The sequence below is a fragment of the Heliconius melpomene genome, chromosome 21 (assembly GCF_056956725.1).
Source record: "Heliconius melpomene rosina isolate 202511_hmr_F chromosome 21, ASM5695672v1, whole genome shotgun sequence".
NCBI lineage: Eukaryota > Metazoa > Arthropoda > Insecta > Lepidoptera > Nymphalidae > Heliconius > Heliconius melpomene.
In genome coordinates, this window is record NC_140409.1 from 2,088,425 (window position 1) to 2,113,246 (window position 24,822).

The window sequence follows — 24,822 nt, forward strand, 5'->3', positions numbered from 1 at the left end:
CTCAAAAGCATGGCACCGGTGAGTCCGGTGAGTGAATCTGAACAATATTGCATTCGGTTCCCAGCGCGCTCGCGAAGCGCTCGTGATATACTGATCTGCATTTTCCTCATATCGAGGTAAATAAAAACTTTATTTTTTTTATACGTATATTGTAAATATAACGCGAATTCTGTTTTTATTTTTAATCTTTAACAATCTTTTTAAAATGAATGAAATCTGTTTTCTTTAGATATCATTTAATTTCAAAGTAATCTTCGCGCTATTTTTTATTTTTGGAATGTTTGTGAAGTGCCGTTTAAATTGGAAACAATTTATATTCTTTTCTTGTATAATGTGATGATTCCTTTTTGGTGTTTCAAAGTTAGTACATAACGTTAATTTATTTTGATTTTAAATTTAATTATAGAATAAATACATACATATTAATTCTAAATATTATATGTCATTTAAACAGGCAAATCTTGATTGATAAAAATTGTTCATTGATCGCCTATTGAATGCACGGACTTGAGTCAATGACCGTATGTCCGTGAGTTAGTAAGTGCATCTACTTAGTGTTAAGACACTCCATTCCCTACTTTCCGCCGAACTCTGGAGGCCTTGCCTCTTGATTGGTGAAACTCAACGCCACGCTGGTGTCGAGCCAGAGCAAAGAAATGAAAATATAAATTTAAATAAATATTTCATAGTAAATAATAGTAATATAGTATAATATACTTCGTATATAGCAATTATATATTATAATTTAAAATATATATATACACAATACAAGACAATGCGAATTTATGCTAGAGAATGCGAAATTTGCAAAAAGCGAAAAGTTTATTCAAAAGTGACATAGCTTTTACATGATATTTTAATATAAACCGAATTATAGTTTTTCACTAAGTTCTAAGCTTAACTTAAGTGACAAACATTCATACAATGCTAATCTATATTATAATATATAAATGGATTTGTTCCCATTGACTAACCGCCATAACCGCTGTGCGTAGAGACGTCAAATTTGAACAGATAAATTTAAACCCTAAAGAGATGAAAAAGAGGTTGAGAATTTTTCTGGAAAAATTATTAAATCGGCACCGATTTTTATAAAATTTGAAATTCAGACTAATAAAAATATTTAATTGGACACGTGTTTCACGGTTTTTTAGAACTCTCCCCCTAAATTGAAAATAATTTCGTAAATATATTTAATAAATATTCATATAGGTAGGGCGAAGCCCAGGTCGGCTAGTATAAGAATAAAATGACAGCATGTTTTGATTTATTAATGTAGTTCCATTGACTCATACAATTATTGTTGAGTAAAAATTGTATTATTATTTTTTATTATTTAACATAACGGTGGTAATAGTTAAGCTAAATTATTAAGAATTAATAAAATGCCTTTGCAAAACGTATTTTCAGTATAGCGTACAATTTTAATCTATACATATATACTTTGTCTATGATTTCAAGTGTTTTAAGTGCATACAGTTAATAAAACGATATTAAAACACAATATATAATGTAATAATAATTTAATTACAATTTTATTATATTTTTTGTTTGTCTATCTGTTTGTTCTGGCTAATCTCTGGGAAACCTAAATCAATCTTTATAGAATTTTCGGAGACGGAGGAGCTATATGTAGGCTACTTTTTTCCCGGATTTCCTGGGATTTATGTTGGAAAGACCGCGTGTTTGTTGTGCGCACGTTCCTAGATAAATATGAAATAATGTTTTTTTTATATTACATATGAAAATTTTAAGAGAAAAATAAAACTAAATCTTAAAAGATTATAAAAGCGGATTATTAGGTGTATAACGGTATAGAAAACCAACCAATTTTCCCTAAATACACTTAAATAATCTCCATACTTATAAATAAAACTGAAGTGTCGAACTGTAATTTCAAAATAACCGTGTTTTGTCAAGTGCGTATAGTTATCTACCTGATACTAAAAACTAACTTCTATCTGTCTGTCTGTCTTTCTGTTTCTCCTAATCTAATAATCTAAGGAACAGCTGAACTGATTTGATAAAAATCGGTTCATATATTTTTCATCCTAAATTCCGGGAAATTCCCGCTGTGTAGGGATTATCACGGGGAAAACAGCGTGTGTCGTGCGTGCGTACCTACATTTATACATATGAAATAACTAAACATATTTCTATTACATACGACAATTTTAAAACAAAAATTTCAAAATTATTTAAATTACGACTTATGAAGTGTATAGATAAAAATATTACAATAACAAACCAAAATCCCCTTAATATACTTAAATAATTTTAAATAAAAAAGAAATGGGCGAAGCCACACGCAGGCCACTAGTTTAAAATATTACCTTTCCTTATATACTCGTATATTGTATCTTTGAAAACAGAATCAATTTGCATGTTTATGGGTTTAAGCTATGATACAACCTCTTTATACATGCCCTCCGCGGGTCCTCATGCTTTTTACGTGATCTTCCTCCAGTATCTTCGATGCTGTGTTTCCGAAGGTCAGTGGAGGTCCTCGGCCTCTTTTATAGCTCACTTTCCCGTCATAAATCTTTTTTGCCCTTCTTTCATCACTCATTCGTTAGACGTGCCCAAACCAGCTGAGCACGTTATTCTTCATTTTCACCATGACATCCTCGTTAGTCCCTGCCATTCTGTGTATCTCTTCATCGCGGATTCGATCAGCTAAGCTGACTTCGCATATCCTACGAAGAGATCGCACCTTCACGGCATTCATCTTTCTTTTATTCTTCTTCTGTAATAACCACGTTTCGCTGTCATATAACAGCGTCGGTGCATTGTGTACGGATAATAATTATACATAAAGTAACATAATTTATTATATTAATAAAAATATGATAATGAACTTGAAGAATCGCTTACTTACTTAAAATGTTTAAATATTTATATTCTCATCTTATAATTATGCAGGATAAATTATATAAACATCCTCCACACAAAATATTACTATACTAGTTGTTATTTACGGCTTCGCCCCCGTGGTTGGATGAAAATAAATAAAAGTTGAAAATAATTAAGAGTATGGTATTTGTTCAATTTATATCAGACATTCCTCAGATTAGCGTGTTCAACTAAGGAACCAATACAAACAGAAATGCAATTATTTTGCTTCTTTGGAGACCTTTAGAACGCGGTTCACTAGGATTATGAGTTATTTTATTTGTGTGATTGTTTTTAGAGGTTTTATTTATGTAATTAATTTAAAAAAAAAGTTAAGTTCTATTAAACTAATTTTACTTAATTTAAGACTATATACGTCAATAAACAGTAAATATTTATTTTATAATGCTCTTGTGTAAAAAAGTAACATTATATATTTTTTTGCTTTTTATACATGAACTTATACAGTCTAAATAGTTCAGTAAAACAACATTGTAATCGTCTCTAGTAAATCGAACCCACTACTACTGTTCAATCTTATATCATTCCACGGTATATAGAATTATAGGGTAAAATCCTGATCGTCTATTACGTTAGGCTGTAATTGCATTAAAGACTGGATACTCGGTTACTTAAACTAGGTTAATAGTGCCTTTTAAGTTTTTTTTGAAAATATTTCAGCAGTAACTTGAAAAGACTGACTGACTGAACTGAACTGTAGCTTTAGGAATCCTGAATTTGTAGGCTCTCCTATCTCTTTTGAACCAAGTCCAAGAGTTATACCTACTTTCTGTCTTGACACTGGATCCCCTCGTAGCTTATGCAAGAAAAAGTGAAAAAAATATTTACAAGCGAAATGTAGAGCATCCCGTGTAACCTTTGTAACGGTTCTCTTTCTTTCTATGTATATATATAAAGGCAAAACAATTCTTACACTCACACTCACTCCCACATTATAGACAGTAAACTCACTAATATATTTGTACGCAGGTGGTTAACTAGTTGAAGGTGAACCACTTATGTACCCACGGCTCTACAGATATTTTTTTCCAATCGTACAAATTATGCACCACTGAGATTTTTTTAGCATCAATATTGTAAAATAAAAAATCCTTAAATTATTATTTTATATTTGACGACAAATTAATATATTTTTGGGGTTAATATTAAAATAAGTAAATAATCTTAAATTTAAATAATTAATGTAATATATAAAATTTTAAAAAATAACAGTACCTATTAATAAATTAATTTATAACAACAGGAAAAACCGACTTCTTGCAACGAACTAAATAGTGAAAAATAATTTTATAAAAAAAAGAAGAGTAAAGAAGAAGTAAGGTCAGATGTACGTATAAGTATCCATTTGAGCAAATTGAAGTTTCCTAAAAGCATGTGTAAAGTACAACATTTATGGAAAATAACGAACTACTATATAAATTCCATTTAACCTACTAGAAACTAGTTTTCATTTCCTTATTATAATTTATATCTAGTTATCATGACGAAATCTAGTTATAACTAGAAGAAACGTGTTCTAACAAGAAATTAATATTTTTAACATTTTTAAAGGTAAGAAATATATCTCCTTTTTAGTAAACAAATTCGCTACTTTCAGTAGCGCTATTTGAACCCGCCGCTCTAGGAAACCATCCAAGCACAAGTAATAATTATTTGAAATATTATAATAATATATTATAATATAACACAGGTTACCAATTATTACTATAGATTCATAAATATATTTTTGGACTTGGACTGTTAAGAAACTCCGGAGTGTTAAGAGAGTTACCAATATAAACCAGCTAATAATATACAGGTGGAAGGGTCCTTTTACGGGAACAGCATATAGGGAAAAATATTTCAAACCTATAGTTAAAAAAATAATTAAGATAACGATAAGAAGAACGGAGTGTCTTAACACTAGTTTCCCAGGTTCCATCTGCCTACCCTGCTACGTGCGAAATACAGTGTGAACTTAAAAACTAATATTAATATTTTGTTGCCATGTGCTTAGTAATATAATATTAAAACTAATTAGTAATTTAAAAAAGTCACGTACTACGTAGATATGACATATGGGCAGTGGGCAAACAATGACATCGTTAGTTTTTAACTATTTAAAAACTATGTTGGCAGAATGTAAATTTCTTATAATATATACTAATATAATAAAGCGGAAGAGTTTGTTTGTTTGTTTGAGCGCTAAGATCTCTGGATCGACTGGATCGATTTACTTTGTTTTTGTTTTGTATGAAAGCTGCATTCTTCAGAAGTGCTATAGGCTATATAATATTACATTACACATATATACTAATAAATTAAAATACTTTCTAATTTGACATGCAATTTATTCTGACATGTTAATAGCAACCGTCGTCGCTACTCAACCGCGTTCGTTACCGCGTCATTTTGATATTCATCCTTATGAAAATAAATATAATAGTCACTTTTAGCATTTCATCTAGATTGAAATTATATTTCTATAGAAATTATATTCTTATATTTCAAGCAGGCGTAGCCGCGTCTGGGTCCGCTAGTAATATAATATATTTAAGATTTTTATTTAATTCACCTATAAAATATACATTCGTGGAACTGGACCTCGCATTAGGGGTATTAGGAATGTATATAAAAATATTTTTGTTGTTCAGTCTCACACATAACATGGAAGACAGAGGGAATATGGGAACCTAATGTTAACGACTCTCCATTCCGTTTAAGACACTTCCGTTCCGCTCTTAGATTAATATAATAAATAAATTATTGATTAAAACACAGTATGGTTTCTAACTACGAACTACCACTTCGATTATTATTAGAGTCTAAATTATGCTTATGATGAAACATTTATCGCTATTGAAAAGAGGGATTTTCTTTCTGTTTATGATTGTTTAATCAATATAAAAATGTGTATAAGAGAAGGTGGTATTGTGGCCCCCGCAGGTGTCCCATGGTCCTGTCCTACCTCCCTGTCCCGTGGTCCCCTTCTTTGTATGTTGTTTTGCAGTGAAACTTTTTCAAAACGGAACATTTACATGACAATATTAAAATTTTCCAAATTCTTTTTCTTAACACTAGATTCCCTCTGCCTACCCCGCTATATGCGGGTTACAGCGTGACACTGAAAGAAAATATATGTTATTATTTATAAATAGAGGTCGTTGTGGCGCAGCGGCACAAGGGTGTGATTGTAACGCGACGGTTGTGGGTTCGATCCCCAGTGTTCCTCGAAGTGTCGAGGCAAAGCGCGGCGTTGAGTTCTGCCACTTAACACGCAATGCCTCCAGAATTCGGCAGAAAGTGGGGAACGGAGTGTTTTAACACTAGGTTCCCTCTGCCTAGCCTGCTGTGTGCGGGATACAGCATGAAGCTGATTTTATAATTTATAAAAAAATAAATATATCTTTATGTTTGTATACAAAATTGCTTACAATAACACAAATTGGTTTCACAAACAAAGAAATTGTTTATTTTATTGATGTCATTCAAAGCAAATGATGCATGGAAGGAATTTCTCATAATAATTTTAACTTAAATAATTTTCTGTCTTTTTAGGGCCTAGGCGTGAGGTGTATTGGACCTCACAATCTTCAAACCGACCATTGACATTAAGAAGACCTGTGAAACTCAACGTAAGTAAAGCAGACTTATAGTAGTCTAGAATAGTATAGATATAATATCTAGTACGTATAATATACTAAAAAGTGCTTAGTTATAATTTTATCATATACTAGTAGACCCGGATGCGGCTACGCCTGCTTGAACTATAAGAATATTTTCGCGTCGGTCATACTCGTACTATGCCCCCCGAAGGCTAGGTCATTTCGAATCAGTGACATCTCCTTAATTATTTATTAGAAGTGACTATGTGAAGCTAATTTAATTTAATTTTAATTATTTTTACACTTTTGGTGTGATAAGGTACTAAGAACTATTAATAAATGATTTTGTTATTTACTTTTTATACCTTTACCCATGAAGGGGGAAAAACCGTACTGTGCAAAGTCACACTCCGGCGAGTTCTATGGCAATGACGCCACGTGTATTTCTTTTAAAAAATATAACATTTATATAGGAAAATTTAAATATTTGTATATTATTATGGGGAACGGAGTGTCTCAACACTGAGTTCCCTCTGCATAGCCTACTGTGCGCGGGATACAGCGTGAAGTTGAAATAAAAATTATATAAGCCTTATATAATAATGAAATTTACGTTATTGAGAAAAGTCATTGTAGGTCTATTCGAGTAAGTCTCCTCAGAGGACAGAATATTTACATAGAAATTGTTTTTTAAAATTGCATCTGCATATTTTATCACAAATAATAAAAAGATTTGAGATTACGAAGAAATACTCAATAACAAAACGTAAATTATGGTGAATTAATTCATATTTCAAAGAAATAAAGTTATAATAAGTTTTTGTCTACGTTATCAGAACTAAACCATGTCGTTAGATTACACAATTAGAGCTAGATCATAATTTATTATTTAAAATTTTATTATATAGATACCTTCGTGGCGCAGTGGCGTTTGTATGCACGACGGCTGTGGGTTCGAGTTCCAATCATAGAAATGAGTTATAATTATTTTTAGGATAATTCTCGTCTCGAATCCCTCTTCTTATCCTGCCACATGCGGGATATAGCAGGAATTTATAAAATAAGAAATATATACAGTATTGAAAACCTCAATTTTATTATTATTATTATATAAGTATTTAGAATTAGTACCTACCCACTGTATTCACGTGTTGGATAGATATGAAAAATAAGTTATATAGTTAGAAACTAATGACCGCAAACATCTTAATAGATTGACAACATGTAGAGACTGCCACCGAAGTGTTAATAACTAGTAGTGAATGAATGACAAGGCAAATAAAAACTAAGGAAAATATTCAACAGCATTCAGATGGATATGGGTTCGATTTCCGCGACCGTTGTCCCAACTGGTTTTATGTTAAGACAAGACACTCCGTTCCCCTCTTTCGGGCAAGTTTTTGAGACATGAGGGTTGAGTGGTGGAACCCTCGTTGTGTTTTATCTATCAGAAAGCGGAAATCCAAATAATTTAAATGTAATCATGCCCCATAGTGAAGAAATGCATCTACGCCACGGCGCCCCCTTATCACACGTTTATATGTATAGATAATAGAAATTATTATTTTACTACGTTGTTAAGAGAAAATTGTTGTGTTGAGTGCCGCCATAATCCAAGTACTAGTGTCACTAAAATATTTTTCTTTAGCTCAAAGTGGAATATTTATTAATAGAGTGTCTCAACACTACATCGTCTCTGTTTATCTGTAAAAGTTAAGATAAGGGAAACAAAATAAAAAAATATTTTTATAATTTTTGATCTATTCTTAGTGCACTTATAAACAGGATACTGTTGCAATTTGCGAAGGATGTGATTGATTCGTTGACACGGCTAAGTGGTTAACCTTGACATTGACCTTGAGTTATAACAAATTGTAAAATATTGTATTAAATGATAGTTACTGTTAAATTACTAAGTTTGTATTCAAAAATACTAAGATTGTAGATTGTGTTTTAGTAATTATAACAGATTCTTTGTTTTCCGTACTTAAAGTTACTACGATTACGAAAACCAGAAAGAACCGTGCGATAATGAATTCAGTTTGTACGAAAATATATTATACCATTTTTTTTGTTATTATCTCCTTTAATTACAGATTTAATATTTAATTGATAATTTTTCGATTTTTCATATATTTTATATTATAATATAAACCGGTTAACTGCGAGCCGTATTCGACCTCCGAGAGATTCATATCAATTTCATTGTAGGTCAACGGGAAGTATAACTTATATAAGTTCATAAACTTAAATTAGCGGTTATATGTATTAATTTTGTATGAAATAAATGACAATAATAAGTTTATTAAGGTTATTTTGCTGTGGGTATAAATTTCCAATATACGGATTTTCCCACTATCTGTACTGTATATTCTCATATTATATTAATTTTGCAATTCGAGGTCGACAAGAAGATCGATTCGAGGTCGAAAAATTAAGCGTAAAAACTTTTGATTGCTTTGGCTTAGAATGGCTTTGGCCTATATTTTTTTTTCCACAGCCCCAGGTCCAGGTCTGTCTTGGAGATATCTCCATGCGATCTTGAGGAAAAATGTCTTGGCAGACAGACAGACCGGCCGACCAACCTCCTTGGAGGTTAAAAAACTAATGCCAAGTAATTATTATAAGTGATGACACCCTTTGTGTTATTTGCATTGAGACCTCAAATCACAGTGTCATTATGATAATATAGCGTGCTGACTGAGAGCGGTGGAGCCCCGTATAGATGAATACCTTTGAAAGTTTTAATAAAAATGCTTATAAATTTTTTTAAAACTATTCCTAAACGTATATACTTATTTTGTTATAATAAAAGGTCTTTATCTTATTCCATTCCCCTGAAAGGGAATCGAACATACAACTGTCACGGCTACAAAGAGACCCTGTTCCACAGAGCCACGATGGCTACAATGTACCTAACCTATAGTTGTATATTGTATTTTCAAATGTATACAGTTAATTGTAAATAATTTATTTTATTTTACATGTTGTATTACTTTGCATATTTTTTAACGAAATCAACAACTTAGCTATTTTTATTTTGTTATGTTCAGCTTTAAACAAAAATAGCTTTGATTAACAAATGTAATAAAAACATAAGAACAAGAATATGACATAAATTAGACAAAAAAAAATTCCATTGATGTTTGATAATATTTGAATTTTAAATTAAAGTGGGATGTAAAACCGATTTTTTTCCAATCGCCCGAGCCAGTATTTACGTGATAGCCTTTCTTCGTCTCCATGATATGGCGGTAAGTGGGGAACAGAAGCGTAAAGTGAAGTCTTAATAGGAACGGAGTGTCTTAACACTAGTTTCCCAGGTTATCTCTGTCTATCCTGCTAAAAAGATGTATTTTCATTTTTTCTGACAGCTATATTTGACATGGTTAACAATCTTGTGTAATTTTAGGTCAGCAGGTACTATAATTGAATAATTTCTTATAATAAGTAGGTATATCTAATAATAACAATATCACAAAAATAGCAGTTTTTAGTATACTTTTTTTATTTATATTAAATTTATATTTTTTTTAGAGCATCCTCTTTTTTATAAAAAGAAACACTTATTTCTATTATATAGCCGAAGAGTTTGTTTGATTGAACTGTCTGATCTCAGGAACTACTAGTTCGATTTGTCAAATTCTTTATGTGTTGGTTAGCATATTTATCGAGGACGGCTATTGGTTATATCAATAATAGTTTAATGCATAATTCTTAGTTATCCCTATTTTCACTCGCGAGTAAAACAGGTAAAGTCTATACAATATAGATTCTACACTTAAGTATATATCATAGCAGTAACATCTCGCCTTCTGTAGTAGTTAATTAAACGTCCTTTGTTTTATGGAGAAAATAAATATATTTTTTTAAAAGGGATACTAATATTAAGATATTCCATTCTGTTGCCTAATTTTCTAGACATTGAGTGGTTACTAGAGGAATTCAACGCAGCGATTTGTCTTGTCACAAGAGTGCGCGAGACCAAAATGTGAATCGAACCCACGACGATTGCATTTGCGTTTTTTTATTAAGACAATATATATTTTGTTCTAACACTTATAATTAACTTTAACACTTTTAATTAAGTATACAATGTACATATGGACCGAGTTATGCGTACAATGTCACGGTTGAGAAATTTAATGGCGCCGATATTATAATTTAATATTGTTGATAGTATTGGAATGTCGCAAACGTGGTTTACTCGTCATTTACTAGAGCTATATTTTTTAAAGTTTTAAGGTAACAAAGATTTCTTTCCTATTTATTTTGATCAGCGGTTCTTAACCTTTTTGGCGGATAATTATACATATTTAAATACATAATATTTTAACTGAAATTGCCACCATTGGAGAACATATTCATATATCATAAAAATATATATTATAGTTCTAAATTCTAATTTAAAGGTTAAAAAAACCATTTTGAATACGTTTTATTTACATGAGAACAGAGTTAACTAAAGGAAACATCCACTTACTACGCCCAGCCGCGTGGCGTAATGAGGTAATGTCGTCGTTTACCAGATATTACATGGACATTGGTGAATTGTACGTCTGGACCTGTATTAAACTTCGATGGCTTTGTTGGGTTGGGTTATTATTAGAGAGATATTTAATTTTCTAATTACTTATTGAGGCCAGCTGACACGCAGGCACGAAGTGTGGCGATAAATGCGAGAGGTTGTAGATTCGATTCCCATTCGTGGAAATTAAATATTTTATGTGATAAGTATAATATTTTCATCGCAAATGTTTCCAGGTTCGTCCTCGTGGTCAAATTAAAATAATAAAGAATAAAAAAAAAGTAAAAAAAAAGTTTTTTTTATATTTTTAAATGTCGTTCCACTGTGGTAAAAAAAATATTTTTTTAAAAAACGTAACGTAACTTTTGTTACTCGTACGTTCCAAACAACTCTTATGAAGAGAGTAAATGACACTTGGAACATTGTAACATCGAAGTTACATGCCTCGTATGTATTTAACTTCGGTGTGCATCGAAACGATTATCATTATGTAATACAGCCTAGGCTTCGCCCTAAGGCTAAGGATATAGCCTTATTCGATAAATGGACAATCTAACACACAAAGGATTTGAGCCTTGAGTTTAGTTGTGCCATCAAATATGCAATGTTTCTAAATTGAAGGAAAATAGAGAATGGAATAACTTACCACTACTTTTTATTTAAAAAAAAATACAAATATACATATACTAAAACAAAATAACATTAGGTTATTGAAAATACTTATGTTAGTAATAATTATACTTATTTATTAATTGTTTCAGGAAAAACATGAAAACTAAAGAAAAAATTAATATCAGCCACATAAGTGGAAATAATGTTTCCATATACGACAGGTACGTTAATATTTATGTATAAACTAGAGAATTGTAATTGTGTTTTAATTTAACTTACTTCTTTTATGTTATGTTAAATAAAATAAAAATAATCTAAATATAAGGTATTATATACTTAAAATATTCTAGCTTTTGGTCGAATTTTAACCTTAAAGACATGATAGAGTATATTGAGTGGTGTAAGAAAAACATCTAACTGAAATACAAACTCCCCCTAAAATGGAAATGAAACTACAATCATTGTAAATAGTGAGTTACGTCATGATTTTTCCACAATATAGGAAAAATCACAAATAACTTACGGACTATACTACTAAGATACGTTTAACATCATTCCATTCACATTGTATATATGGAGAATTATTTACTTAACACTTACACAGAGGTTATCGGGAAAACATGCACAATACTAAAAATAATCTATGATTGACATAAGAGAATATTGTATATGCTTATTGAGAAATTCAAACATCTATTTATATATTTTTAATATAAAATTATTGTAATTTGAAAATATATAACTGTACTTTAGTAATGGACTCGGATCAGACTTTTTCGAAGGTATTCACACATTTTCATACTTTTACTTGGAAATTACTTGGTGATGTTTTTGGTGATGTAGAACCGAGTAAAGTACATCATTTCTCTATTTTTAAAATTTAATTTAAATTTAAAAAAATTATATAATAGTACTAATAAAAACAATTAAGGCAAATTTATTAATTTTAGAATTTTTGTTTGTATGTGTATAGAGTACAGGAATTATTGCAATAATATGCCGTCTAGAAGCCAAATTACTTGAAGGCTTTTATAAAATAAAAACTGTACTACTGCGATATTTATTCAATGTAAATTCGTATAAGTCTTAAATAGAAGCATTTTCCTTATTAGGTATATATTTTAATTTCACGTCCATTTCAAATTATAAAGGACTTGTCATTACTATATTTTACTTGGAAGAAAATTTAATATTTAATTATAGTTTTGTTTTACCTTCACGCTGAATCCCGCACATCGTAGGGTAGGCAGAGGGAACCTAGTGTTAAGGTATTCCGTTCCCATTGAAAACATTTCGTTCCTCACTTTCCCCTGAATTCTGGAGCCATTGCGTGTTGAGTGGAGGAAACTCAACACCGCGTTTTGCCTCAGTACCAGAGCGAAGAAATGAAATTATTAAATATATCATTTTCTCGAGTGGGAGTCGAGCCAGCAACCTGACGCGCCTGCAGTCACACGTTTGTGGCCCTGTGCCACTACTGGCCAGTACAGAAAGTCAAGCTGTTTTGACGATAATCCATTCCGTCCCCTACTTTCTATAGAGAACCATATTATTAACGGGGTCGGAACCTAACGCTGCAAACGAAGAAAAGCCTACATTGTGAACTTTCCTTCAAAGGATTTTAAATCCACGGCTATCATCTTGAATCAGGATCAGGTCACCAATGATACTACAATGAAAGTTAGGCTATAATTGAGCGGTTATTATATTTTAGGTATTCAATACAAAGTAAAGTTAATAATTGAAATTTACAGTGTTTTGTGTTGTCAATTTCTCATACTTTAAGTATTTGTTTATTTTTTATAAATAAGTAATGGAAGGTTGAAGTGATTTACGTATCATTTGCTATTATTACATTGTTAAAATTTCCTCATGTAACTTATATAAGTATGTACGCAAATAAATGATGTATTTAGACGCCATTATTTATTTATCTCGAGGTAACTTAGGGAACGAAATTGGTGATCTAATTAACTATGATTAGGTAAATTAAGCCCCACTGGTGATAATTGCGAGACACATTTGATTAAAATATTATTTAAGGAAGAAATATAATTCTTCAATACGAATATTGAATATTGAATAATTTCTAAAATCGAGTGACGTCCTTTTTTTTTCTTTTATATGCCTGGACGCCTGTGATTAACTATCTTTTTTATACTTACTAATAGATATTTTAAACACAACTAAAAAAATGTCATTTGTATTATTTACGATTATTTATTATTTTGAGGCAAATTTATATTTTTATAGAACTGATGTTACAACAGCCAGTTTCATTCTTCATTCACTTCTATACTCATATGTATACTTTGCATTTCTTTTAGAAACGCTACATCTTGTATGGTGAAACTCTAAGGCGCGTTTTTCTTACAAGATTAAGTGCGCCTTAGCAAATAAGTAATATATGGGGTAGTAGAACTAGATAATTCTTTAACTGACCTGCTTTCACGCCTTTCTGTCTTTCTGTCTTCTTTATAAAGAGGAATATTTTGTAACTGAAAACAAAAGCAAAATACAGTAACTATTAAGGAGGATCTCTCTCTCTCTCATATTTTTGTAACAACCCATTTCGAGGTTGACAAACAACGCTGCGCCGGCGCAGCTACCGTGTTATTACGAAAGACTACATATACATTAATATATTAGGAAATGTTGGGTTTCCCTTTGAATAACTTTGAATTCAACACCACATTCTCTTTATGATATTGAACTTGATTTATTTTTATATTAGGCGTTGAGCTCGGAAAATGGGTAGATAGTGGGAAAAAGGATGTCCTAAGAGTAAATTTTTTTTTAGTTGTTTATAGGTAGACAAGTTTACGGGAGCGTGCGTGGGCTTTTTAAAAATAATAAAAAGTTAAATTTAAATTTATTTTAATTAACTATTTACTTGAACAGAATTTCATGTTCTTTTACAATTAAACTTAAACTATGAAACGACCAAGCAGAAGCACATGCTCTTGTCGATTGAAAAATAATGTAAAGAATATTTAATACTAAAATACATAAAGAATGTTTCCCAGGCTTGAGAGGACTCGCGTTAACATACTCCGAATGCTGATCAAGCGTTTACTGGAACCGTTCTCATGCCATTAACAATATTATGATTTACTATACTATTTTTTGATACTAATTTATTCAACGAATTTTACAAGAAAATATGATATACCCCCACTAAAATTGACTCTTGACTAAGTCGTACTATTGCCCCACCTTTGTACGTGGGTTGGTATATTTGGGGATATCCACATTGTAACGATGAAACCTTTCACTTTTAACATCTGTATATTATTTAGTGCCAGTGTCAGTTTATTTTGAACAAGCCTGCAAGTCTGCACCAAAATGGTGAGTTATATTTTTTATTTATATATTTTTTTAATTTTATTTATTTGTTATTTATTTTAATATTGTATTTGCAATAAAAGTTACGATTTAGATAAGTTATACACAATCGCAGCGATTTAACTATATATGGTAAATAAACATATCTAAGGCGAAAAACAATCTCTTAAGATTGATGATTTGAATGTCGTTTAATAAAAATAGATATTATTATAAAGGCAAACATAATATACCTAAGACGCCAAATTAAGCTTTTGTTTTATTAGTTGTCGTGGCACAGCAGCTCAACGTCTGACTGTAAACACGTTGGTTTTGGATTCGATTCCCACCAATTTACAATAAGTTCCCTCTGCCTACACTGCTGCCAAGCCTGCACTACCAAGATACATCGTGAAGTTTTACTTTTATTTTAGCCATTCTATAGGATAGGTATTTTTAATTAAATTAATTTTTAATTAAACGGTAAATAAAATACCTATAAGAACAATAATACAACAGGTCGTGCAATAGAATGTTTTCATTTAAAAAAACATACAGTATAAATGCCTTTCCAGGTAAAGTAATCCGACATATTAGTAATAGCTTTATACTTTACCGGTGTGCTCTATTACAAAATAAATTAGGAAGAGCCGTTACAAGCGAAAATTGCATAGCGAAAATACTTCGACAAGAATGCGTTTTTCAATGTGCAACTGTATTTAGTGCATGCATTCATATATATGGGTCCACCAATTGTTTTATACCCATTTTAAACAGAACTATTCCAATACTAATGAAATGGAACATTTATTTTCAGAAAATCGCGCTTATTATTGCATTTCTACAATGTTTACTTTATTTCGTGGCGACCGATGAAATCCCGGAAACGAGAGAGATTGACACCGATGACTACGACGACTTGGGACGAAAACACAAAAAGAAAAAAAAACATCAAAATAATCCTTGCTACGGCGGATACGGGAAGTTTGCACCACACGATTATACGTATATTAACGCTCCAGTCACAAATTATTTCTTAGGCTGTGGTGGTGGTGGTGGCCCTCCTATAGCTCCTATTCAATATCCTGCCCAGTTCGGCGGACACGGAGGGCATGGCCACGGAGGCCACGGAGGTCACGGAGGTCACGGAGGTCACGGCCATGGGGGTCACGGTCAAGGCGGCTATGGACAAGGAGGCTACCAGGGCTCCCCTGGGTTCCAAGGGCCGACCAATTACGGTCATAATCCAGGATTTCAACAGTTCCCTTCGTATCCCCAGTATCAAAACAATAGGCCTTTTCAAAATGTAGCATCAGCAGCTGCGTCAGGGTTCGGCCATGCCATCGCCGGCTACTTCAATAGACCAAGAAAAGTGAATAAACAGATCAATCAGTTCTTAAGACCGTTATATAAACTGTTCTAAAGTGTTGCGGTGATTTCGAAACAGTGTTGCGTACTAAGCCTTACTTGTTGAGACTTCTATCGCAATAACAATTTTGTTTATAACGTAAGGTAAAAAATACTTAGTTAATATAATTATATAATACTCTTCTCTTCGGTTACTGACTGACAGATAACGCACAGCCGAAAGTGAGGGTTCTTGGGTCCTTGGGGGCAAAATTTCCTGAAATTCCTACTAAAATTTAAAAATCAGAATTTTACGTTTTATAGCCCAAGCGTATTTTCATTTCATCGCTCTGGTAACGAGGCAAAGCACGGCCTTTAGTTCCGCTGAAAGTGTGGAACAGAAGTGTCTTAATGGGAACGGAGTGTCTTAACAATATCTTTCCACGTTCCGTCTGCTTATACTTCTATGTGAGGGATACAGCGTGAAGCTAAAAAAAATTGCTTACGTTGCGTGAATAAGCTTGCTTTAATATTTTAAGATATAAATGGAAACTAAAGATATATTTTTTTAATAATTAAACAAAACTTGTCGAACATGTGATATGGCGGAATGGATGTATAATATTCATGTTAAAATAATATAATCTAAGTTGTTCATAAGTTATAACTAGTGTGACGAACTATTAATTATATATATATATTTTCCATACATCTATATATATAAAAGGACTTGTCCTCACTGACTGAGGTAAGACGCACGCACAGCCGTAACCGCTGATGGTATGAACGTGAAACTTGGACAGATGTTTACTTTTGTAATCTGGACATCCACTAAGAAGGGATTTTGAAAAATTTTAACCCTAAAGGGGTGAAATAGAGGTTCAAAGTTTGTATGGAAAAAAAATTAAATCGGCACCGATTCTTATAAAATTTGAAATTTAGATTTTTAAAAGTATTTAATTGAATACGTGTTTCATAGTTTTCTAGAATTCTTCCCCTAAGGGTGCAAATAAGGGGTTGAAAGTTTGTATGGAAAAATTCTTAAATCGCCACCGATTTTAAAAAAAATTGATATTTAGACTCTTAAAAATATTTCATCGAATACATGAAAGGGTTATTAGAATTCACCCCTAAATACGCAAGCGAAGCTGCGCGCGTCCGCAAGTTTTAAATAATTATAAAATTGATTTCATTTATGAAAAGAAATAAAGAAAACTTATAAATAAAATGAAAAACTTATAAATTAAAAAACTTAAGTTATAGTACGATTTCGTCATCGGATAGTTGTTTAAATGTCTTCTTATCATATAAATTTTAACGAGGAAAATTACATTAGAGTGCATATTTTATAATAACTCGTCAGTTTAGTTTAATGAGGCTGTAATGTAGACGTTTTAGAGAAGTTTAAACAAAAGTCTCTCTATTTATCTTGAAATTGAATTAAGTATTTTTCCCTTCGTTCGGCGGAGAGTGGCGTTGAATTCCACCACATAACACGCAGTTAGTGGAGTTGGGATAGAAAGTGAAGAGCAAAGTGTCTACCAGCTCCTGTCTACCAACACCGCTGTGCGGGGTACTGCAGAAGTTCAAACCTATCATATTCAGGTAAGATTCTATTGCGCAGTAATCTCGTATATCATTATGGTTGAGACCTAGTAATTAAGCCTTATGAAGCCCGATGAGGGTCATTGGTGCATCCAACAGTTTTTGATGGATGTGAGCATTGCTTAACGCGACATCTCCTTTTGTATAAAGACCTTGTATTTGGGATTTCGATTAACTTTATATTTTTGAGGTAAAATTTCCTGGAATTGCTAATTACGATTAATTTTATGAAACACTGGATGGCCAATCAAAATCTATACATTTAATAAAATTGTAACTGATCGCTGTCTGTACGGATGACATATGAAGAAATCTCTATTATTAGATTATTAATACTAAATCAATGATTTTTAAAATCTCAATTTCTCTATTTTTCGGATTGTCTGTGAGATTAGCTTAACGGATTTAATGTAGTTTTCACTATTGTATTTTCGAAATTTTCCTTTAACATTTAGTTTTTGTTTTATTTGAAATAGGTTCACAAAAAAATGTAAATATGGTTTATTATATTCGACAAAATTGCTAGAAAATAACTGTTTTATTGGTTATTTCTTTATAAAATTGCTTTATGTGGAATATTGTGGAAGTATAGTTAAAACGACGTAATATACCTAAATTAACAAATTATAATTTTATAGATAAGTTAATGTTGTATGTAGGATGATTATAATGACTGTATTTTTTTCGTAAATTATATAAGTTGGCCTAGTTACGTGGGTGATGCCGTCGGTACTGCTACAGTATCAGGTAGTAAATTCTTGTACTGTGTATTGCAGAAATAAATATTCTTTGTTTCAATAATATTCTTATCTTCTAGCGAATGCTAATTATTATTGTTTTAGAAAAAATTTTTACGTCTATTACTTAATCTCACAAGAAATGTCTGAACTGGTTTTGATAACATTTTGCTCACTTACCTCGTTTTTTAAAAGTTTTTATTTTTCTGATGTTTTTAATGATTTTTAGTTGTCTTACAAATATGTTCATCCTGATGCTGTTTTTTCTGATCCTGATGCTGATGTTTAGTGTAACAATATTATTTGAATACGATTCTAAATTAGAGTCTATACCGATTTTATTATTTAAATAATATATATAATATGAATATTTTATTTTTATAAGTACTGTGTAATGTAAATAAATATTGTGCATAATAAAATGATTTGTATTTATTATTTATTTTTATACCCCACATTCTAAGCAATAAGAGGTTTAGATTGTTTTTCACTTCAGGTTATATCTCCCATATATGGTACATAGATTATGTATTACAATTTTGGCCAATCCGGAGGCATGGAGTGCTAGAATAGCAACGCAACTAGAGCATATATGTATGTATATTTTAGTAGATTTTTTTAGGTAGAGGGAACATAAGGACCTAGTATCCGATCTCCATTAGGATAAGTATCTTCATCATAGAAGCTTGCCGCGTTAATCAATATTTAATTAAATTGAAACTTTAAAAATTTAATCTTAGCGGGTTTTACGTAATTAAATTAATACTAGTTTATTTATACAAGTAACTTGCGCGACAAGCTTTTATGATCATATAAATTGTGTATTGAAGTTTTGAGTTGACAGTTTAAATTCAGCGTTTAGCTCCGCTACACTATGTTATTAAACTGTGTCTTTATCCTAGATTAAATAGTGATAACTCCATCTGACTCTTAGTGTAACGAGATGGTTGTGGGGCTGTGGGCTCGATTTCCATCCAGGGAATAAATTATTTTCCATTACCTTTACTTCGTTCCCCATTTAACACATATCCTGAAAATTGGGCAAGTGTAAAACACCGTGTCTGACCCTAGTATATATGCAAAATACTGCGTGAAATACCCTAACTAATATTTTGTTACAGCAGCGACAGCCCACCGAAAATGTACCGCCAGCACCAATCGACACAACAAATAATAAGCATGGATAATAGTCAATCAGATCTCGACAACGGAGATGACGGGCACCACCAAGTCACACACCCCACCTCGTCAGTAATTTACAATTTGCTATTTGGCTTCAAAATTTCCCATAATGTTTTTTTTTAAACTTTTAGCATGCTTTACGTTTTGTAAATAATATAGAGATATTAATAAACTCCGTTATTGAACTTTTTTTTTTTTGTTTTTTTGTTGTGTACATTTTTATACCATTCGAAAGTGTAAAAAAATACAAAATGGACCTTTATTTTATTTTATATAGTAGAGAATACAAATCTATTTTCAGAATTTTCAAAACCGTGTAATAATATTTCTCTAAGCCAAGACTAAATTGTAAAATTTTTATAAATCTTATTAAACATTTATTCCAATATTTTACATTTAAGAAAGGTATTTTTTAAAAAACGTAAAAATAATTGCCGTAGAACCTTGAATTTTTAGACTAGAAGCGCAAACTCATATCTCGCTATCAATGAAGTTAAAAATAGAGTAAACACATATTTAAATAATATTTTTTTAACAGATACGCCGACACTCTCCTTCATTTGTTCCGTGGTAACATCGGCAGTGGTCTCTTGGCTATGGGAGACGCCTTCAAGAATGGTGGTATCATATTCTCTCCTATCATGACAGCCGTACTTGGGGTTATATGCGTGCATACACAACATTTGTTGGTAAGTTTCCCTTGTTTACAAAATTCATCAAGATTTTTCTCGCGTAGCACAGTGGACAGAGGGAACCTAGTGTTAAGACAACCCGTCCCGTTTCCTACTTTCTAATTACTTTGCGCCGAATTTTTAAGACATTGCGTGTTTTTGGCGGCATTTAACACCGCGCTTTGTCTTCTAATGAGGAACTGATATTTCCCTTTCGAGAGGGAATCGAACCCACAATCTTCACGTCGCGTCAAATACTATGAAGCTGCGCCACGGCGGCCTCATAATTAATAATTTCTATAATTATTTAACAATATTATTGGGTTTTTTCCCAGTCTGCTTAGACAAAGTATTGGTAAATTTTTCAAATATGACATAAACTGCAAGCGATTACGAGTCAAAGTTTTGCCAACCCTGCGGTACATCCTGTACAATGGTATACAATCAAAAACTTCTCATCTACACTACGATGTCTAACATGATTTCATTAAGTCAGTATCACGCTGTACCCCCCACACTGCAGGGTAGGCAGTGGGAACCCAGAGTTAAGACACTCCGTTCTTCACTTTATTAAGTCAACTTGTAATTATGTTACTTTGTAGTAATAAGATCTAAGAAACTTAATTTCAACCACTTGTAATAACTGTAATATCGTGAAACTTGACTGTTCTGAATATGGTGTCATCGAACTGGTCTGATAATGGAGGCTGAATAGTAGAACTCTTCGGAGGTTACTAGTAAACCATTCGATTTTATATATACTCGTTTCGATATTGATATATACTCGTATATAGCGTCGACCACATTCTATACCAATTGTAGTGGTTTGTGTTTTAGTACACAATGAAAGCCAGTTTTTAGTGTTTTAATTTTAAGTCATATAATTGTTATCTATATTATTTAAAATGAATCTCTTTTCAGCTCAACTGTTCAGAGGAAGTCCACAAGAAGACAAAAAGGGAGAAACCACCGGGTTTCGCGGACACCGTGTCGTTAGTCTTCGAGTATGGACCTCCAAGGCTGCGACCACTCGCTCGCACTAGTAAAGTTTTAGTTAACACGTTTCTATGTATAACGCAGTTAGGATTTTGCTGTGTGTACATTGTGTTTATTGCCAATAATATTAAAATGGTAACTAAATGATAATAAATTTTAATTTAAAATATACATATATTATGATGATTAAATTCAAATATTTCAAATTTAAAAACAGATTTTTGTCACCACATCGTAATTATGACTTTTAATTGTAAGCTATATCTTATCTGTTTGACAAACCGATTTTTATGTACCTCTTATTTCCTTATACGATTATTTACAACATTTTGTTTTTTGAGAGTAAAATTGTGACCATTTTGTTGAAGTACTTACTTAATATACTGTGGTTATACAAATTATACTGTGGTTTTTCTAATAAGGAAGGAAAAATATTAAATATATAAAGTATCATTATCACATCTCAATAGAAATCAAACCCACACCTATCACATGCACATTGAATAGTCAATAATGTGAATATACATTTCTTTCAGATATGCGACCAATATGACGTCCACATAGACCTTTCAGTACACATGATGTTCGTTGTGGTACCAGTGTTATTACTCTGCATGGTGCGAAATTTAAAATATTTAACTCCATATTCAAGCCTTGCCAACATTTTAATGGCGGTGGGGGTGGGGGCGGTATTATATGAAGCCTCCCATGACCTACCCCCAGTCAGTTCAAGGGAATATCTGGCATCCTGGCATCAACTCCCCTTGTTTTTTGGCACAGCGGTTTACGCTTTTGAAGGCATTGGCTTGGTGAGTTATTTCTTTATTTCCTTCTAGATGTTAGCTTTTGGTAGTATTACAATAATACTTAAGCTATATCATAGGATACGCATATCCATGATGAATTTATCATCATAGCTAAAATAGAGGGCTATATTTAGAATGTCGTAATACTGACCGGCCAGCCCCTGACCCTGCTGTGTTAGGGATACAGCGTGAAGCGGAAAAAAGCTCTCTCTGGTTAATAATAAGTAGAAATAGGTATGAGTGGAAAAAATGTAAATTTGGCCTGGTGGAACAATCGGAATTTATCTTAGTTATTGGTGAAATATTACTAGACATCCATACGGAGACTGAAATCCGTGAAGTTAAAAAAACCCGGAAATGTAGGTATTTTCAAATGTTTATTACTTTAAGTGTACTTATTGTATTATGCACAAATAAGTGGCTAATACGAAGTAAACATGTAAGTACTTTAGATAACGTATTATGTAAATAGTATTCATAAACTGCAATTTGTATATACTTTGTTAAAATGACATATGTACAAATTACAATGGATAACACAAAATAACACGTAGGTTAGGTTTAAAAGAAAAAGTTGATATGTAAATGAACGTATAAGGATAATATAGTAAATTTTCAAAATATAATAGTAACGTCCAGAAATCCGTCGGCCTACCCTGCTGTGTGCGGGATTCAGCGTGAAGCCGATAATTGTAACATAATTTTAATAGAATCAAGTGAAGTGAGAGCAGTTTAAAATATATAAAATAATATTTTAATTATTTTGACATTTATCAAGTGTATGTTGTCATACACTACAAAATATATCTACAACGACATTAAAGTTCAAGTTTATCTACAAAAATATAAAACAGAAAACTTTAAGGCAACAGGAAAAACTAATTCCAATACATAATTTTATTTATTCAAAATTTGTATTATAAAATTATTTTTCAGGTACTCCCACTGAAGAACGAAATGAAAAAACCTGAGTTATTTCAAAAGCCGCTAGGCGTGTTAAACGTCGGTATGGTCATAGTGGCGGGTATATTCGTGATGGTCGGTTTCCTTGGATACCTGAAGTGGGGAAACGACGTGGCTGGCAGTCTTACCTTGAATTTGACGCCTGCGCAACCGTAAGTGGCTTTAACAATTTACTGCTAGTTACATCCTGATATTATGTACCTTTAATTTCTTCTTTTTAAACATTAGACAACGATTGAACAAAAGACTATTAAATACAATGTATGTAACGACATATTTGTTCCAATCAGACTCAGCACAACAGTGCAAGTGTTGATAACAATGGCAATGCTCCTGACGTATCCGCTGCAGTTCTACGTGCCCGTGGCGATCTCCTGGCCAGCGCTACGTAAGAAGTATGGGAAGACTCACCCCATTGCTAAGGAGCTTGGCTTCCGTGCTGTATTGGTTTTGATTACTTGTAAGTACCTTTTTTTCGGTAGTGTTACGACACTAATCTCTACGTTAAAAATGAAGTTAAGAAAAGTAATAAGTAGAAGTATTCGTGCAGGTAATGTCAGTTAAAGATTTAAAAAAATACTTGCGTGCTTTTCGTACGCACTTTTGAGTTTCTTATAAATATAGGTATAAAAATTATACTGGATTTTTAAGTTTCTTACAAGTTTAATTTTGTATAATGTATAATGGACTTAAATAATTTTGTTTTTAATTTCAGTTATCTTGGCCGAATCTATACCACAGCTAGGACTCTTCATATCTCTCGTGGGTGCCATCAGCAGTACCGCACTCGCCTTGATGATCCCACCAATTATTCAACTAGTTTCTACTTATGAAAATACAAACAACTTACCTGTCTTCATGATGGTTAAAAACACGGTTATTATTATTTTAGGTCTCTTTATTTTTATTACAGGCACATATCAGAGTCTGGCAGCTATCGTAAAAGCGTTTTAATTAGGTTAATATTTTTTTAATTGATTACAGTTATAAGTTAAATTAGCAAAATTAAGTTTTTGATTTGTTTCTATTCTTTCAGAATCTCCATTGTAATAATAGCATAATGTTAAATTATATTAAGGAGGGAAATAATGAAATATTTATATATTTTTTTAACATAACTAGCGACCACCCGCTTGAACTGCGTTATTTTTAATTGAATTAAGTATTCGCATTATTTTCGTTTTCTAATAATAATGTAATTATAAAAACATATATACCTACTTATATTGAAAAGTAATGTTTCAGCCAATTCAATAAAGCAGTTATTTGTATAATTCGTCGAAAAATGTTCTTTAAAGTGGTATATTTTTTTATTTATAAACCGATCATGATATAAAACAAATCGGTTAAGCCATTTCAGAGATAAGCGTGATAAGCGTGAACAAACGCACAGACAAACACATAAACATTTAAAAAACAATAGTTTTTTTTATTATATTATTAAATGCAGCTAATAATATTTTTTCTTATATACGTACAGACACTAATCCGTTTAGAAAATTATTATAAGTAAAAATAGAAGATAGGTAATATTCTAGCTAGCTATTTATGAAG

At 31.8% G+C, this 24,822-nt stretch overlaps 2 protein-coding genes across 5 annotated transcripts; both read left to right on the forward strand.

The window, feature by feature from the left end:
• Positions 1–24,749, forward strand: LOC146526799 (proton-coupled amino acid transporter-like protein acs). 4 transcript variants are annotated; one of them, XM_085205930.1, is made up of 10 exons: positions 1–116; positions 6,451–6,527; positions 11,787–11,858; positions 19,772–19,897; positions 20,371–20,521; positions 21,425–21,634; positions 22,036–22,308; positions 23,242–23,420; positions 23,559–23,728; positions 23,984–24,749. In XM_085205930.1, the coding sequence occupies exons 3-10, from the start codon at positions 11,794–11,796 to the stop codon at positions 24,220–24,222; spliced, it is 1,413 nt and encodes a 470-aa protein (XP_085062056.1). In that variant the 5' UTR covers positions 1–116; positions 6,451–6,527; positions 11,787–11,793; the 3' UTR covers positions 24,223–24,749. The 4 variants fall into 4 exon arrangements, with proteins under 4 accessions (XP_085062056.1, XP_085062058.1, XP_085062057.1 ...); XM_085205932.1 differs by having other exon boundaries at positions 19,775–19,897; XM_085205931.1 differs by lacking the exon at positions 1–116 and adding an exon at positions 251–360.
• LOC146526800 (uncharacterized) lies at positions 14,877–16,440 on the forward strand. The gene is made up of 2 exons (XM_085205934.1): positions 14,877–14,985; positions 15,779–16,440. Exons 1-2 carry the CDS (start codon positions 14,983–14,985, stop codon positions 16,382–16,384), a joined length of 609 nt encoding a protein of 202 aa, XP_085062060.1. The 5' UTR covers positions 14,877–14,982; the 3' UTR covers positions 16,385–16,440.
• Positions 24,750–24,822: the final 73 nt, after the last annotated feature.

Excerpts from the sequence above, each read along its gene's own strand:
- LOC146526799 (XM_085205930.1), top strand. The coding sequence starts at position 11,794 with ATGAAAACTAAAGAAAAAATTAATATCAGCCACATAAGTGGAAATAAT. Across the intron at positions 20,522-21,424 it reads TGCATACACAACATTTGTTG|CTCAACTGTTCAGAGGAAGT; the intron begins GTAAGTTTCCCT and ends ATCTCTTTTCAG. Across the intron at positions 21,635-22,035 it reads TTGCCAATAATATTAAAATG|ATATGCGACCAATATGACGT; the intron begins GTAACTAAATGA and ends CATTTCTTTCAG.